The 17,012-nt window shown below is 32.3% G+C and overlaps 3 protein-coding genes across 3 annotated transcripts; 2 read left to right on the plus strand and 1 right to left on the minus strand.

The window, feature by feature from the left end:
- Positions 1-490: 490 nt before the first annotated feature.
- On the minus strand, positions 491-2,250 carry LOC107018829 (probable L-cysteine desulfhydrase, chloroplastic). The gene has a single exon (XM_015219411.2). The coding sequence runs from the start codon at positions 2,054-2,056 to the stop codon at positions 740-742; it is 1,317 nt and encodes a 438-aa protein (XP_015074897.1). The 5' UTR covers positions 2,057-2,250; the 3' UTR covers positions 491-739.
- Positions 2,251-9,893: 7,643 nt separating this feature from the next.
- LOC107019107 (putative late blight resistance protein homolog R1B-23) lies at positions 9,894-16,704 on the plus strand. The gene is made up of 5 exons (XM_015219683.2): positions 9,894-12,452; positions 12,555-13,591; positions 14,083-15,154; positions 15,231-16,343; positions 16,491-16,704. The coding sequence occupies exons 1-3, from the start codon at positions 9,916-9,918 to the stop codon at positions 14,166-14,168; spliced, it is 3,660 nt and encodes a 1,219-aa protein (XP_015075169.1). The 5' UTR covers positions 9,894-9,915; the 3' UTR covers positions 14,169-15,154; positions 15,231-16,343; positions 16,491-16,704.
- Positions 14,757-16,583, plus strand: LOC107019197 (putative late blight resistance protein homolog R1B-23). The gene is made up of 3 exons (XM_015219758.2): positions 14,757-15,154; positions 15,351-16,290; positions 16,491-16,583. Exons 1-3 carry the CDS (start codon positions 14,757-14,759, stop codon positions 16,581-16,583), a joined length of 1,431 nt encoding a protein of 476 aa, XP_015075244.2.
- Positions 16,705-17,012: the final 308 nt, after the last annotated feature.

The following is a 17,012-nucleotide window of genomic DNA, read 5'->3' on the forward strand; positions in this document are numbered from 1 at the left end:
ATAAATTTTATTTTAAAGGCTAGAAGATTTTGTACCCGAATTTATACTACTTTAGTTTAATTCTCGTATTCTGAATCAAGCCACATATTGAAACATTGAGAGTCCTTACTACTAACATATAACTTAAAAGCATACCATAAATATACAAGAAGGATCAAGATATACTATAGCTACGATGCTCGAACTCATCAAAAATATCAGCAAATGTATGTTAGATACTTCGAAAATAATGCCTTTTTGAAGAATTTGAGCAACATACAGCGGTTATAAGCAGAATTCGAGCAACATATAGCCGGTATAGGTTCTGAATTATGTCAAAAATATTGTTACTGAATAAGCTGTTTCAAGCTTTTTAGTTAATGAATTGTTGCAACAACTACTTCTTTCTTGCAAAATCCTCAGCAGCCCTGCTGCAATATTCATGTAACTCAATCAATTTCAAAGTACAAATTTCGCCAAAATATATTGTAATTTCTCGTAGCCCCTTGCATTTCTTTAGAACAAGACGTATATTTCGAGTATAATTGTTAAAATACAGAGCAGAAAGTTGTACAACAATTTCATGAGAGAGTTTTAATCAACCATCAAATGATACAAGAACAATTTCCATTCATCAAGGAACTTGAAAAAAGACTTTATTCCATTGAAATGAAGAATCAACTTCACAAGAAAGGGCTAAGCCTGAGTACACGCGACTCTTTCTAAACCCCACTTGTGGAATTACATAGGGTGTACCTAGTCAATTCGAGAGAATTGCACAAGTGAAACCATCGCTCACAAGTTTGATAATGGCATCTCGAAACCTATAATAATCCTCGATGGTATTGTAAACTTGATGGGAGATCCTAGCATAACCTGTTATCGGATTTACCTCTCCTTCCAATGGTGCCCTGAAATATATCGGAACCTCAACCTTGAACGAAACTCTCAAATGAGTCCTCAACTTCAAAGCATCTGAACTACCCGATATCCCTAAACACGCAGGCATTCCCACCATTGCCATGCTCGAACACATTTCTGGTGGTGTCCCTAACTCCGTCCCCCACGCCTTCACCAACATCTCCGCCATTACAACCACCATATCATGATTCCTTCTCCTTATCCCCTCAATCCCTCCTTCAAATCTGTTCACAAACAACTCAACTACATCCGGGATCACCAATTGTGCACTATAATCCCTCGTCCCAATCCAAGCACTCTCGATTGCCAATCCATTTCCATACTCAACCGATACAACTGGATGATGCAAATCTACCACCTTCTCCGATCTCTTACAGTACAAAAACGCGGCTGAAGGTGGAGTAAAAAACCATTTATGCAAATTACTGGTATAGAAATCAGCTCCAATGTCTACCACATTTATATCGACATTGCCAATAGCATGAGCACCATCGACGAAAATGAAATCTACGCCTTCATCTCTACACATCTGGACGAGCTCTTTTACAGGTATAACAACACTAGGCATTGAAGTAATATGATCAATCACAGCTAATCTAATTTTTCCCCCATTCATTTTCCCCATTTTAAGAGCTTTATCAAATTCAGTAACAATTTCTTCATTCGAATTCAACGGAAAAGGTAAATGTACCTCAATTACCTTTCCTCCAGCTCGTGCAACGTACGCCTGAACTGAACTTTTAACGGAGCCATAAGCGTAGTGGAGCATAACGGCGGCGTCGCCGGGACGGAAATCGGAGGTGAAGAAAGACCAGGTTATGTATTGGAGAACAATTGCGGCGGCGGTTGTGGCGTTATCGACGATGGAGATTTCCTCGACGTCGGCGGCGTTGACTAAGGATTGTACTAAGGTACGGGATTTAAGCATCGAGGGTTTCAAGGTGTTGAAGTAGAAGTAATCGGGTTGTTGAAGGAATTGAAGCTGCCATTGTTGTTGAGCGGAGATTATGGATTTCGGGCATGACCCGAAACTGCCGTTATTGATTCGGGCTATGGTGAGGTCGTGGTGTGAGAACTCCGCCGCGATTTCGGTTTCGGTGATGGCTTTTGCGGTGGTTGATGGGCCGTTTTCACGGCGGAAGTCACCGGAAGACATGGTGAGAATTTTGTTAAGAGTTCAATTGATTTTGTTGGCATAGGTAATTAACAATCTCTTTCGAGTACGATCAAGATCTCGAATATATCATAAACTATTAAATAATATAAAGAATTAATTCATCTAAATCGAAATTGATCAATTGGGAGTACAATAATATTATCAGATATAATTGATGATTAAATATATCATAGGAAGGTACGTATCGTTATGAATTCGAACAATAGAATATTAATAAGTTACTGTAATAATAAATTTATTTCATTTAGAAATGCTTGTATAACAGGAAACAGACAATTATTAACGGAAGAAGCCAAAACTTTGATATAATTGAAAATAAAAATAAAAATTTCATATAGAGTATAGTTGAAATAAACCTGGAAACCACTAAATACCAGTAAACTTGATAGTTGATGTAAAAATATAATCAAATTCTTATAATTAATGCTTTCTTATCTATTCTCAAAAATGTTATGAGGTGGAATATGTAGTTGATGCTTGCATAAGAAAAGAACTTCCTAGTGTCCCGAGGATGAATGAAGAAATAGGGGCTTTGAAGTCGGAATTATCTCGATTATGAAAACGTAATAGTTTCAACTTTTTGTGCTAATGATAGACTAGCTTTCTCCGGGCTACCATCTTTGCGGCTAAAGAGATCATATCATCATGTCTAAAGGGATTGATCGGAGAAGTTTAAATGTAGTATATATATGTATTGAACGAGATCGAGTAGAGATAAGTGTTTTACATCGACGGACAATAACATATTCTCTAAACTATTGAATGTAATTATATTCTTAGTTCTGATATAACTATTATGATATGTATATATTAATTATATTTTTGATATGTGAGATTCTAAGATGGGTTAATATGTCCGATAGATTGGATGATAATAATAGGGAAAATGGTCTGATATACCCCTCAACTTTGTCATTTGGAGCTGATATACCCCTCGTTATAAAAGTGGCGCATATATGCCCTTACCGTTATACAAACGGCTCACATATATCCCTGCCGTTACAAAATGGCTCACATATACCCTTCATTTAATGGAAGTTAAAAAATTAGTTTTAAATTTATATTTATTACTTCTAATTTTTTTTAAAAAAATTATTTAGGGGTATATATGATTCTTCTATCAAAGTTCAAGGTATATTTTAATATTTTTCATACATAAATTATTTTTTGACTTCTTTTATTATAATTATTTGAATTTCTTATTCTTATTTTGTTTTTTTCTTTCATTCCTTAGTTTAAAGAATAAAAAATTAAACTATTTTTTTGTGTGTATTGTAATTTAATTTCGTATTCGAAGAAAAAAATTTGATCATCTACAATAAGTTTTACAAGAATATTCGTGAAACATAAATAAATTTGATTATCAAAATAATAATTATAAATTAGTCATTGAAACAATAAAAAAGTCAAAAAAAAAATGTTTGACGAGGATTAAATTTTCTCATATGGGATTATATTTTTTAGAAAAAATAATAAAAATTTAGATAAAAATTATTTTTTTTTTCATTTCCGTTAGAGGAAAAGGGTATATGTGAGCTATTTGTTTACAAGTAAGGGTATATATGAGTCACTTTCATAATCAGCTCTAAATGACAAAGTTGAGGGGTATATCAGACCCTTTTCCCATAATAATATATATTGATGAAATAATAAGTTAGTTGATGGAATCCATGTCTCGTTAATTATATAGATTGATTAATAAACCTTTTTGAGAAACTTATAAGTTTTCATCGTGTCAAACTTGCAAGTGGATTTATGAGTCTGACAAATGAGATAAGTTAAGTAGTGTTCTAAAGGAAATGAATCATTGAATTAAGTTCGTCAGTAATTTAACTTGTTGATTAGTATATGTAATCTTAACATGGGAAATTACACAATTGTTTAATGAGGAATTTCAAAATATAAAATGAGGAGTGCAATTACGAATTCTAGTGGAATGATTTGTAATTTCTCATGGTAACAATAATTCAAATTAATTATTTTCATAGGAGAAACCTCAGTAATTAATTGTGTTGGTGTGATTCAATTTCTATTATTAATAACTAGAATTCAGAATTCAATTTCTAAAAACGGGAAGAGTGACATGTGAATGTTGGTTTTTCTTGGTTTCCAAAAAAATTGGGTTTTCTTCCTCGGTCTCACATTAAACAAAGCGTTCGAACTCATGTGCCTTCCGGAACCAGGGTATTCGAGCCTGCTGCGTACGATTAGCCAGCCTTATGGCGGCAAAAGGATTAGACGTCCCCCATGCCACGGTTCCTGCAGTCCAAACCCAATGCCGCTTTAGGTTAGGGGAGCTGGATGATAATAGCCCCTCCGCATCCCAAAACGCGCTGCCCTCCTAGACGCGTAACACTAAGTAGTCCAAGTAAACCCACATTACTGATTGACGGTGGATAATCATATTTCTTAGAGGTACTAAATACAACTCCATGAATGAACAAAATGAAGATTGCATTAATGATAAAGATCTCAGGGAAACCGTCAAAAGAAGATTGAACACGTGGTAGGATCCGAACGAATTCTGCTTTCATATCCCCGTATGGAGCACTGAGTTACTTCTGTTACAGTCTTCAGCAGGCAAACTGCACTCTACGAGGCTAGAGAGACTCCTTTTTTGATTGAGAATAAATCATATCATATATTACTAAAAGCATGAACAAAAAAAATTGAAAGTTGAATTACGATTTTACCCCTACTATAAATTAAAATGTCATAAATCATTTAACTATTGAATTTAAATATTAAATTGTATCATTTTAATTAAAATGATGACCTTTACACTTTCTTAGGTTAATTCCTAAGTAAAATATCTAATTAATAATATCTATTCTCTATAATCTATATGTATAAAATAATAAATAAATAAATAAATAATCTCTCTCTATATATATATCCATTCATATTTATTTTTTCTCTTCTTTTTTTTTGAGATTTTATATGTCTAAATAGTTTAGTTAATATTTTATTTTCTATCTATAATTACTATGCCTAAATTAAATTATATTAAATTGACTAGGAAAAAAAATAACCCTCCCTCTCCCCACGTTTGGGATATGATTATTTCATTAAATCTTCTTATACAAATTATTCAACTTTTCATCTTCTCTTTTAATTATTTATACTCATTTATGAGTTATGACATTAATAGTCTTTCCTCTCTCAAAATCAATTGTAGAGGTAAAATTATTGTCACCTTTCATGATTCCTATAATTCTCTAACTAATGGAGGAATATTTTTTGTTCATTAATTGCTTCCTTTTGATGAGATTATTTCAGAATTTTCAGGTACTATTTAATTTTATTTGTTTTTGTTGAAAAATAATAATATTATATAAGATTTTAATAATGATATTTTGTATCTTACTTTCATGATAATGACTATTTTTCAACTGGTTTATTATTTTAATAAATTCTTGAATTTATTTGGAATATTATATTTGTATATTGTATTTTTCCATGTTCTCGTATATTATTTTATTCTTGTGTTAATTTCTATTTTAATGTTATTCTTTTAATTTAAATTTCTCAATTATATGGATGAGATGAATTTCTTTGTGTAGAATATCATTTTTTCTAAGAATATCATTTTTTCTAATTCATATTGTATCATCTTACGAATTATAATAATATACATTATTCTACTTTTTTTATTAATGTGAATTTTAGAGACACGTACAAAAAATTGATGGAGTAACTCGTTCTTCGTATTGAAATTTTAGTAGCTTTAGTTAATGATTATTCATGCATGATTCTGCTTGATATCTTGTTTGTTGACAATTTATGTTTACTTCTCTTTAATCTTATTTTTTATTTAATTTGTTTCTTAATTGATAAGCGAATTTTTAAAGATTGAGATACTTTCAAATTGATCTATGTTCAAATAGTTTACGTTATCTATGTATATCATGTTGCGCATTTGTCAAAAATGTGGTATTCAACTTTCCTATTAATGTGAAATTTGGGAGAAGATATCAATTAAAAGATTTATGATTTCATATTCATCTATTTTTTCAATTCTTTGTCCTTTCATCAACTATTATTTCTGTAGAATATTTTTTTATATCTTTAACATACAAAATTTAAAATTTCATGTTACAAATCCTTCGTGGTAAATAGCACTAAAGTGAAGTTTATACACATAATGCCAGCCTTTTTCAGTGTAGCTTTTTTGTTATCTTTTATTTATTTTTTATTCTATTTTAGGTACTTATATTCTTACTAATTAATCATAACAAGAAAAATCTAAGGGTAGTATTTCCAAAATAATTGAAGAATTAAAAAATATTGTTAAGAAATTCCTAAGCGTAGGATCTTAATATATTTCTTTTATTTCAAATAGTTTTTCTAAAGAAGAGGTTCCAAGGCTAATAATTGTGTATTTTTAAAAAAAATTGTATATTTTTCTTAGCAAGATTACTAATTGCATTTGCATCAGAAAATGACATTCATAAGCAGTTATTTATTTGTATTACTTTAAGTATATATTATAAGACTATATTAAAAAGTGTTAGAATTTATAAGTCTTTAATTCATTTGAAGATTTGAAACTAAAATATTATTTTAAAAGATCATGAAATTAATAATTTTTTTCATATTGCGTGAAGCATGGCCATGTTTATTAGTTAATAATAAATATAGTAATAATAATAATAACAACAAAAACAAAAATTTTTACATGATTAGTCAACTTTTCTTCTTCTCATAACATTTTCCGTAACTCCTCTTATAAACAAAGTAATTTATGTTGAGAAAGTATTATTCTTTATGATAAATAAAGAAATTTTATAATTTAAAAGGGTGCAAATTACCAAATTAGAGAGACACATTATTTGTTTTATTTGCTTTAAATATTCATATTCATAACTCATATCTAATTACATATTCAATTTTTACACTCGTGATATCCATAACTCTCATCTCTTCATATTTGTAATCTCTAAATATTTAATCTAAATTTTTAAGATATCTTTTGGTATTCCTTCATTTCTTATTATATAAATTCAGTCTTTTCATTTCAGATCCCCTAACAAGGTTATCATTTTTATTCTATAGTTAAAGTAGACGAAGAAGACTCTTGATTTTGATATGATATTGGAGAAAGAGTCGATAAGAACTCGGAATATTATGTACTATATTGTATTATTTTTCCGTCTATATTATTATCGATCAACGTCTTATGAAGCATGTATACATTGTATTTTTTTCTTTCTCTATTTTTTTGTGTTTTTTTCTCTATTAGACTTCTTAATTTAGTTTTCTATGAATGCTTTATTGTCGTAAGTCTAAATACTTATTTGAGCTCAAATTAGCCACTTGTGACTTTATTGAAATTTTGCTAACTATTAACCAAAGTTCAAAAGTTATAGTAGGTTGCTTAAAAAGAATTAATTTGAAACATCAAAATATGCCCTTTATTTGGTGTTTTTTGGTTATATTATTAAAGATTTATTTATGGTTTTTGCATTATATTATTCATTACATGTTGTTCACATATATGTTTTCATAGCATTTTAGTCGTTCTAACATGTCTATAAAAATTTAAATGGAACAAACGTGCAAAGCACGTGTCCAGAAACTAGTATTATTATAAGTGGGAAGATTTTGAGTTTAAAGTTGGATTACTAAAATGCCCTTCACTTATTTATTAAATTAGAAAATGTCATTTACAAAATTTGAAAATTAAATAAATAATGATAGCAAAACAATTTTTTTTTTAATTAATGATCCTTTGAGTTTCTGCAGTTAAACTCATTCCAACCGCACTTAATGCTTTACACTAAATTCAATACTTAAGATTGAAGATAGATAGTCATAAGCCCCTTGATTACAATCCAAAAACGTTTCATGTCATATTTTTCTTAGTTATTGTTGATCAATGTTTATATAATTTTCTCCATCTTTTCATATTCTTTACATTACAAAACTCTATATAGGTACACAATAAGTTTTCTTGCTCTCATCTTCCATTAATTCTCATTCTGCTAGAGATTCTTTTTTTCCAGGTATATCTATCCTTTTTATATATGTATGTGTGGTTTAAGCCTCAATCTTAGTATGTTTAGCAATATAGTGTTTGATATGAAAACGGAATGATTATTTTTAAATTAGAACTATTTATCCCAATTTCTTAAATTAATCTTTTGGTTCATATAATTAATTTTCATCTTATGGAAACAAAGATCAAAAGATATTCGAAAATGAGAATAATGTTCGTCAATTTTTTCTATTTTCATTAAAAAATACTATTGTATATTTTTTTAGAAAAAGAAGAAGAATGCAATTCATATAAGCACAAAAGAAAAAGAATCTTATATTTGTGATTTCAGCAATGACTAGAATTGCATTTATTTCTTCTTCATGTCTTTGCTACTTTCGACTTTTACATTTGTTTATTATTTTTCGAGTAGAAATTCATTGTAAACTACTTCAATAAATAAGTTGTTTGATCTGAAAAAATAATTAGCTATTCATAGACATATTCATACCATTTGAGATTAAATCATAACTAAAATTGTTAATGTTTGCATTTTTTATTATATAATTGAACTTTATAAAGACAAACTTAAAATAAAAATATTAAGGGACAAACGTGCAACGCACGTTCCAGATACTAGTATTTATATAAAAGAGAACCATATGATATAATTTGAAATGATTAAGATAGACATAATTAAAATACTAATTTGTATAATTATTGTTATTATTATTACTATTAGAGGGTTAATTCAATCAATTTTTTTTTAAAAATAAATTATACAAAAGTAATATAAATTGTGAATCTTTCATACAATGATGACAATATTATTTAAAATTCACATATTTTTCAATTTCGTAATATAACATATTAACATACGTTAATACTATTAAATTATTATTATTTTAGGCTATTGATTAACCCCTTTTTTATGCAATTGCGTGGATTTATATTTCTATTTATTTTTGGTAATATTGAAAGTTGTGACATTGTTAATGCACACATTATATATAATTAACCTTAAATAATAATAATTTTATGTAGAAGTTTTTTAACATAAAACAACATATATTCCTCTTGGAAAAATTGAAGAAACTTCTTCAAATATTACGATAAAAGCTAGTCTCCATATAAATAGGAATTCTCTTAACCTATAAAATAGAGATGGAAGGTTTTCTTCATACTTGCTCACCCAAGTATTGAAAAAGTTCAGATGTGAACTTGAGATCATTGTAGAAGGCTGCAAAGTTGTTGTCTAACTAGTTGATTCGTTTGAAGGTCTCTGTAACTTGTGAATTCGCTCGAACTGCAAAGTTGTTGTCTAACTAGTTGATTCGTTTAAAGCTCTCGGTAACTTGTGAATACGCTCCAACGTATCTGCTCACGCTTTAAAAGGTAATTCTTGAATTAAATTTCAGCAAGTTTATGTGCTCTAGCATGATTTTGTGTGTTGTAGCATAAACATTATTGATTATCTATTATTCACATAAGCCGTAAGATTTTGATCAGTCCATATAGTTTACCAATAAAAACCTATACTACTCGAACTCTCAAAAGATCTATTTTGTGTGTTTGAAAAAAAGATGAAACTATATATCGTATTTTGCATTGTAATTGTGTGTTTTACTATGACCAAGCACATGATTATCTCATATCTATACATAATCCAGGTTGAAGATTCAAAAAGAAGGAATATTTTAATATAAGTTGTAATTTTTTCATTTTTAATGTTTAGATTCTTGAATACTGCCGAAAAGTCTCACCTAATTAATCTTGTTTAATAGTATCAATAATTTGTTTATGATAACTTGTTGAGAATACAAAGAGAAAGAACCTTGTTGACTTTTAAAATTTCACAGCAATGAACCATAATATTCTTCAATCTCTGCAACATCTTGAAGATCAATGGGGATTAGATATGCCGGAGAGTTTAGAGGATGTAATCAAGTTCCTCAAAAGAGAGTTTACGTTCCTTGATTTTTTTCTCAGCTTACAGAACTTAACAGATTTATCATACATGCCTGAAATCGTACACAACGTTCAAACTCTGTTTCATGATGCTGCCGTTAACCTTAGAGAAATCAGCGAGATGGATCATGTTGATGGCGTTACCAATCAATTGCAAGTCAACATTCAGAAGACTAAGTTGGAAATCAAATGTGAATACTTATTTCCAAAAGTCAACAAGGATGGTATTGTTGTCACCGCCAAATTTGTGATCGATTTCATTGATACTGTTGTAGTGAATCTGGGTGATTTATTGAAGGTTTTTTGTTCTAGTTCACTACTTTTTGTTCGTGGACCTAACAAAGAGATCCGCGATGTTTTTAAGGAGTTGAAGTTATTGAGAAATTTTGTATGCTTCGTTACGGACAGATTCAAAGAGCTGAAAAGCCAACCTATTGATTTCTTCATTCATGTATTAGAGGTGACCAGCCACGCTGCAATGATTGCCTGGTTGTATCTCCCAAGCAATGAGAAAGAAAATCAGGAAACTAATGATTTGCTTTCTGATCATTTGAACATGAAGATTAAGCCCATTGACCGAAGCATCGGCAAGATCTATATTGATGTGTTGCAAGCTCTACGATCAGAATGGCGTCCAATTATTTCAATTGATCATGTAGCTAATTGTGTAGCTGGCTTTGTGGAGACTCTCAAACACAACTTGAAGGCAATATCGGTTAGTAATCCCAATACTCATCAAATAGCAGACCTTCAGGAGATGCTCAACCTCTTAATTGCCAATTTGTCCATACAAGCATTTGAATTTCACCTTAAAGATATTGACACTGTGATGATTGATTCTGGAATACTCGTTTACTCGTTGTGTGAAGATGTGGTGTTAGGGGAAGTGAGTATTGATTTGCCAGGTACCATTGAGCGCATCAAGATATTGATCTACAACATTATTCGAAAGGAGTTCCAATCTAGTTTGCCAAGGATTCATGGACTAGGCTATGTTGATTTCGCCTTAAGCAATCTTCATGAGTTCCAAAGACGATATGCAGATTCGCTTGATTCTGTGAAGACTCAACTTCGAATAATTCAAACTCAACTGGATGGCGTGCAACCTTTTCTGAAGTTTGTTGCAGAACAACAATACAGTATTGACGACAAATTTCAGAATAGTGTGTCTCTACTGATTGGCAAAGCATATGAGGTAGAATATATTGTTGATGCTTGTGTGAGCAAAAGAGTTCCGGACTGGTGTCTCATGCGTTGGCTCGTGGACATTAGCTCAGAGGTTGCAGAGATGCAACAAAAGAAAATGTTTGAGGTTGACTTAGTGTTACCTTACACCATTGCTACTGATACTTCCAGTAAGTCGTCAAATTTGGAAAAAAATCCAGGCATCAAAGAAGAAATGATAGGTTTTGAAGATGAGATCAAAATATTAATACACCGGCTAACACGCGGATCCAGAATGCTGGACATTATCTCCATTGTTGGTATGCCTGGAGCAGGAAAGACAACTTTGGCCAACAGACTCTATTCTTATAATTCAGTTGTCTCTCACTTTGATATCCGTGCACAGTGTCATGTGTTTCCAGTATATTCGCAGAGGGGCCTATTACTGTCTCTTTTGGCGATGCTACAGGTTTCTATTGATGAAACATCTCTTCTTAGTATAGAGACTGATGAATTAAAAGATATTCTTTCCAGAATTTTACGTTCCAAGAGATATCTTATCCTCCTTGATGACGTATGGGATCACAAGGCGTGGGATGATTTAAAATGTTGCTTTCCTGATGACAATAATGGAAGTAGAATTCTTCTTACAACGAGATACCATGATGTTGCCGACTATGTTAAATCAGTGTATAAACCCCATCATCTTCGCTCCTTGACCTATGAAGAAAGTTGGAAGCTACTAAAAATGGAAGTGTTTGGCAATGAAAGGTGCTCTCCCCTTCTTAAAAAAGTTGGGAAAAAAATAGCAAGAAAGTGTGGAGGTCTGCCGTTGTCAATTTTTTTGGTGGCTGGTATTCTATCAAATATGGAGGAGACAGAAGAAAGTTGGAATGAAGTGGCTGAACATTTAGGCATCAATATGTCAAATGCCTTAAATGACATTATAGAGCAAAGTTACCAGCATTTGCCCTATTATCTAAAGCCTTGCTTTTTATATTTTGGAACATTTTTAGAGGATGAGGAAATCAATGTTTCAAAGTTAACATGGTTGTGGATTGGAGAAGGATTTGTAAAGGATCATGAAGGAAAGAGTTTGCAGGACATAGCAAAAGTTTACTTGGAGAATCTTGTTAGAAGAAACCTAGTGATGAATGCTAAGAGGAGTTCTGATGGTAACGTCAAAGCATGCCGTGTTCATGACCTATTGCTTGATTTTTGCAAGAAAAAAGCAGAGGAAGAGCACTTTCTATCATGGACAAAATGGTAAGAGATTACTTAATTGTGCTTTATTTGTTCATTTCAATCAAGTATTCGAGTTGTATTTGAAAATGAATTTATACTAATTGAAACAATACACAACAACAGGGACCAAAACGACAAATCTTTGTCAAGTATATCCTCTCAGAAGAAGCTCACTCAACGTCGTCTAGTCTTCATTGAAGAAGAGAATCTTGTAGAATGGAGTTCGTCTAGCTGTCTTGTTGACTCTGTACTTTTCAGAAGAATAGATGTTTCTAGTCGCCAAGTCTCGCAAATTTTTTACCACTTCAAGTTTCTTAAAGTGTTGAATTTGGAGTCCACTGTTATTAATTCTTTCCCAACGGTGCTAGTTTACTTGAGGTATTTTGCTGCACAAACTGATCAGGATTCAATTACATCGCTCATTGCCAATCTTTGGAACCTTGAAACGCTGATACTCAAGCCAACAAAAGGAAAGCTGAAACTACCCGTTACAATTATGAAGATGGTTAGATTGAGACATTTGTGCATCGATAACGCTTACTTCACTTTGAATGGTGAGGAAGGATTACTAGAGAAGTTGGAAGTTCTATCCACTCCATGCTTTTCATGTGCAAAGGATGTCGAATTGCTAGTGCAAAAAACACCAAATCTTCGGGAGCTGAGATGCTCATTTGTTGATTTCAGGCAAGAATGTTTACCTTGCTTGGACTTCGTTGAGACACTTGAGATTCATTTAGCAGCAGATTCAACAGTTAGTCGTCCATACATCTTCCCAGCGATGGTCAGAAATTTGACACTATCCAACTTTTTCCTGGGCAGTTCTCACCGATCCAACATTCCAAAGCTTCCCAACCTCCGCGTGCTGAAACTGGTGTCAATTTTCTTTGACAATGATGAGTGGGAAGTGAGAGATGACGAGTTCTTTCAACTCGAGGTCTTGAAGCTTGTAAAATGTGAATTTCTTGAAGAATGGAATGTCTCGGATGATGCCTTTAGTAGCCTTAAACATTTGGTTTTGCGTGAATGTCCATATCTCAAGGAGATCCCTTTTCGTTTTCGAGACAAGTCTCTATCCATCAAGGTGAAGTCGTGCAGCAAATCTGTTGAGCGGTCAGCCGCAGAAATCAAACAAATCCAGGAGAACAGAGATAGGTTATCAGGTACGCCACTGAGAAAATGCAATTACAAGTCACTCCCATTTACTCACCTTTAATTGCATTTTTGTTCATTAGAAAATGTAATTTTCTTAAAATTCCTCATATATTTTTTGTTTGGAGCTGTACAATTTCTATTTTTGGTCAAATATCTTGAAATAGTAGTAGTACTATAAATTTAAAATTAATTTTAAGAAAACTCCGCATAAATTTTGAAATATTAAATCAAGTTGATCAAAACACAAGTGATTTTGTTGTAGTTGCTATCATGTCTAGTACTGTATGAAGTAAAATTTCTATGGAAAAAACATTTGTTTTCGTGTTAAGACATAGAAACACATCTAAACAATAGTGAAATTGTCAATTATACATCTAAACTATGGAATGGTCCTATCACTCCCCAGAGCTTATTATTTTTGCATTATTTACCCGGTATCACCTTAAAAAGAATGTGCTCGACTTGGTGTTGCATAACATCACAAATGCTTCCAATGCAGATACTTCTTCACAATTTGCTAGGAATCCTGGCATGAATGAAGAAATGGTGGGTCGTTATTATGAGATGGACAAACTAAGACAGTAACTAATTGGAGGGTCTTCAAATCTTGAAGTCATCTCAATTTGCGGAGCGCCTGGAGTGGGAAAGACCACTTTGGCAAACTACCTATACTTTGATCCGTCAGTTGTCTCTCGATTTGATATACGTGCCCAATGTTGTCTCTCTCAAGAACATTCACAGAAGGACTTGTTACTAGCCCTACTAGGAGATATAACTAAAGATACAACTGATTTTGAAGGAGAGACTGACTATGTACTGGCAGATAAGCTTCGCAAACTTTTAGGGTCCAAGAGATACCTTATCTTCGTTGATGATATCTGGGATTCTATTGTATGGGCTGATTTAAAAGTATGCTTCAGTGATTTTAACAATGGAAGCAGAATCATTCTGACGACTCGGTTTTATGGTGTTGCCTCTCGTGCTACTAAACATGATAGTGATCTATATGTTCTTCATATGTTGTCTAATGAAGAAAGTTGGGTTTTGTTACAGAATAAGGTGTTCAATAAAGAAAGGTTCCCCTTGGTTTTAGAGGATGTTGGAAGAAGCATATCACAAAAGTGTCAAGGGCTGCCCCTATCAATTGTTCTGGTAGCAGGTGTTCTTGCAAGGATGCCGAAGGAAAAACATCGTTGGGAACAAGTGGCAACCAAATTAAGTGTAGATATTCAGGCTCAGTTTGAACATACCATGGAACTTAGCTATTGGTATTTACCACATCATTTGAGAAAATGCTTATTATATCTTGCAGTATTTTCGGAGGGCAGAGAGATTCAAGTCTCAAAGTTAACATGGTTATGGATATCAGAAGGTTTTGTGAAAACTCACTCGGAGAGGCTTCCGGAGGATATTGCAGATAATTACATGGAGAATCTTGTTGAGAGAAACCTAGTAATGGTTTCTAAAAGGAGTTTTGATGGTAAGATCAAGGCATGTCATATTCATGATCTGTTGCTTGAATTTTGCAGGAAGAAAGCCGAGTTGGAGAATTTCGCACAGAGGATAAAAGGGTAATTAAAACCTTTGTTGTTTAATCAGTCATTCTTTTGGAAATTACATTAATTATACCAATTTCTCCTCTAACAGGGACATATTTGACCTTTATCCAAAGACCAGGACTTCACGGCGTTTTTTCCTTCATTCTCGGTGTGATAATCTTAAAACATTGTGTTCGTATTTCTCTAATCTGAAGTCTTTCCAATTCAGGGAGCTTAGAAATACTGAATTCTCTTCGACAGATCATGCATCAGACATTTTTAAAAGGTTCAGCTTTCTGAAGGTGTTAGATTTTGAATTCACCGTAATTGATTCATTACCACAAGGACTAACCTTTTTGAGGTATCTTGCTTTTCGGACTGTTGAAGATACATTATCACTCCCAACCGATCTTCTGAACGTTGAAACTTTAATAGTTCGAGGAGTTGGAGGACGAGTATCATTACCAAATACCATTTGGAAGATGGTTAAGTTGCGACATCTACACATATATGATCAAGCATTCTTCACTTTAAACAATAGAGAGGAATTCTCAGAAACCTCCTCTACAATGGATGATCTGCAAACGATTTCCTCAGTATGTTTTTCTCGTGTGAAGAATGCTGATAAGATCTTGGAGAAGACACCAAATCTTCGAAAAATGAGATGTGAAGTTTCCAAATTTGAAGGCTCATTTCCTGCATTTAGCAAACTTAATAAGCTTGAAATGCTCAAGATTTCTTCTGGTGAACAATTGACCTGGATCAATGATTTGAACATCCCAAGAAACTTGAAGAAGTTGACACTGTCCTATTTCCGGATAGATCTTAATGAAGTCGCAACCCTTTCAAATCTTGAGGTACTCAAGCTGCTAGAAGTTACCATTAGATCCAATGTATGGAAAGTGAACGATGAGCAGTTCCTTCGACTCAGAATCTTGAAACTAGAAAATCCTTCTTTTTCAAGATGGTATGCCTCAGATGATGCCTTTCCATGCCTTGAACGCTTGGAACTGAAAAGATGCCAGCACCTCAAGAACATCCCTTATTGTTTTGAGCATTCTTCGTCCCTGAAATCGCTTAAGATTATATCCTGCAATGACATGCTTGCCAATTCAGTCATGCACACCAAAGAATCATCAAAGTATTTGCACGGAGCTTCTGGTTTCGAGGTCTTCATCCGCTAGTATAACAGTAACAACTCAACTCTCAAATTGGTTATCAGGTATGCCGTTGAACCAATGCAACCGAAGTTAAATGCTTTTCTCAAATTAATTGACTTCGTATATTCAATATTCATGACAGAGTACTGGTGGTTGCACCAAACCAAGTATATTTGATTTAGTGATTCTGCTTATATTTTGATGAGCAGGTGAGTCTCGAGCTGTTTGGAGCTAAACCAGAGTTAAACGAGCAGCGAAACGACCAAACCAAGGAAATAAATATTCTGAAGTGTATTCAATAATCTGTTCATGATTAACTAATAATTGGAAATTATTATGCAATGATTGGACTATGAAACGATATTCATAGTAAAAATTATTATGCAATGATTTGTTCTATGTTGATCAAAACTTTTTGTTTTAGGATTATGGTTCTTTCATGACTGCTGTATTTTTTAGATTTCAATCTTAATTATTCAGGTATTAACCATTAAATGGTTTAAAATGACATTTTTAAAAAATTGTATAATCACTTAAGTGAATTTGAATAGATTTGAATGATTCAGATTATTAAGATTTAACAAAGTATATTAAGATGTTTATTCTTTACAAAGAAGACTCTTCATCCCTACTTCATTTGCTTTCACCATTGCCTACCACTATCACTTATTTTCACAACTTATACTATTAAGGGTCGTTTTTGACATTTTAAAAAAAAGGCATAATACATT

The sequence above is a fragment of the Solanum pennellii genome, chromosome 5 (assembly GCF_001406875.1).
Source record: "Solanum pennellii chromosome 5, SPENNV200".
NCBI lineage: Eukaryota > Viridiplantae > Streptophyta > Magnoliopsida > Solanales > Solanaceae > Solanum > Solanum pennellii.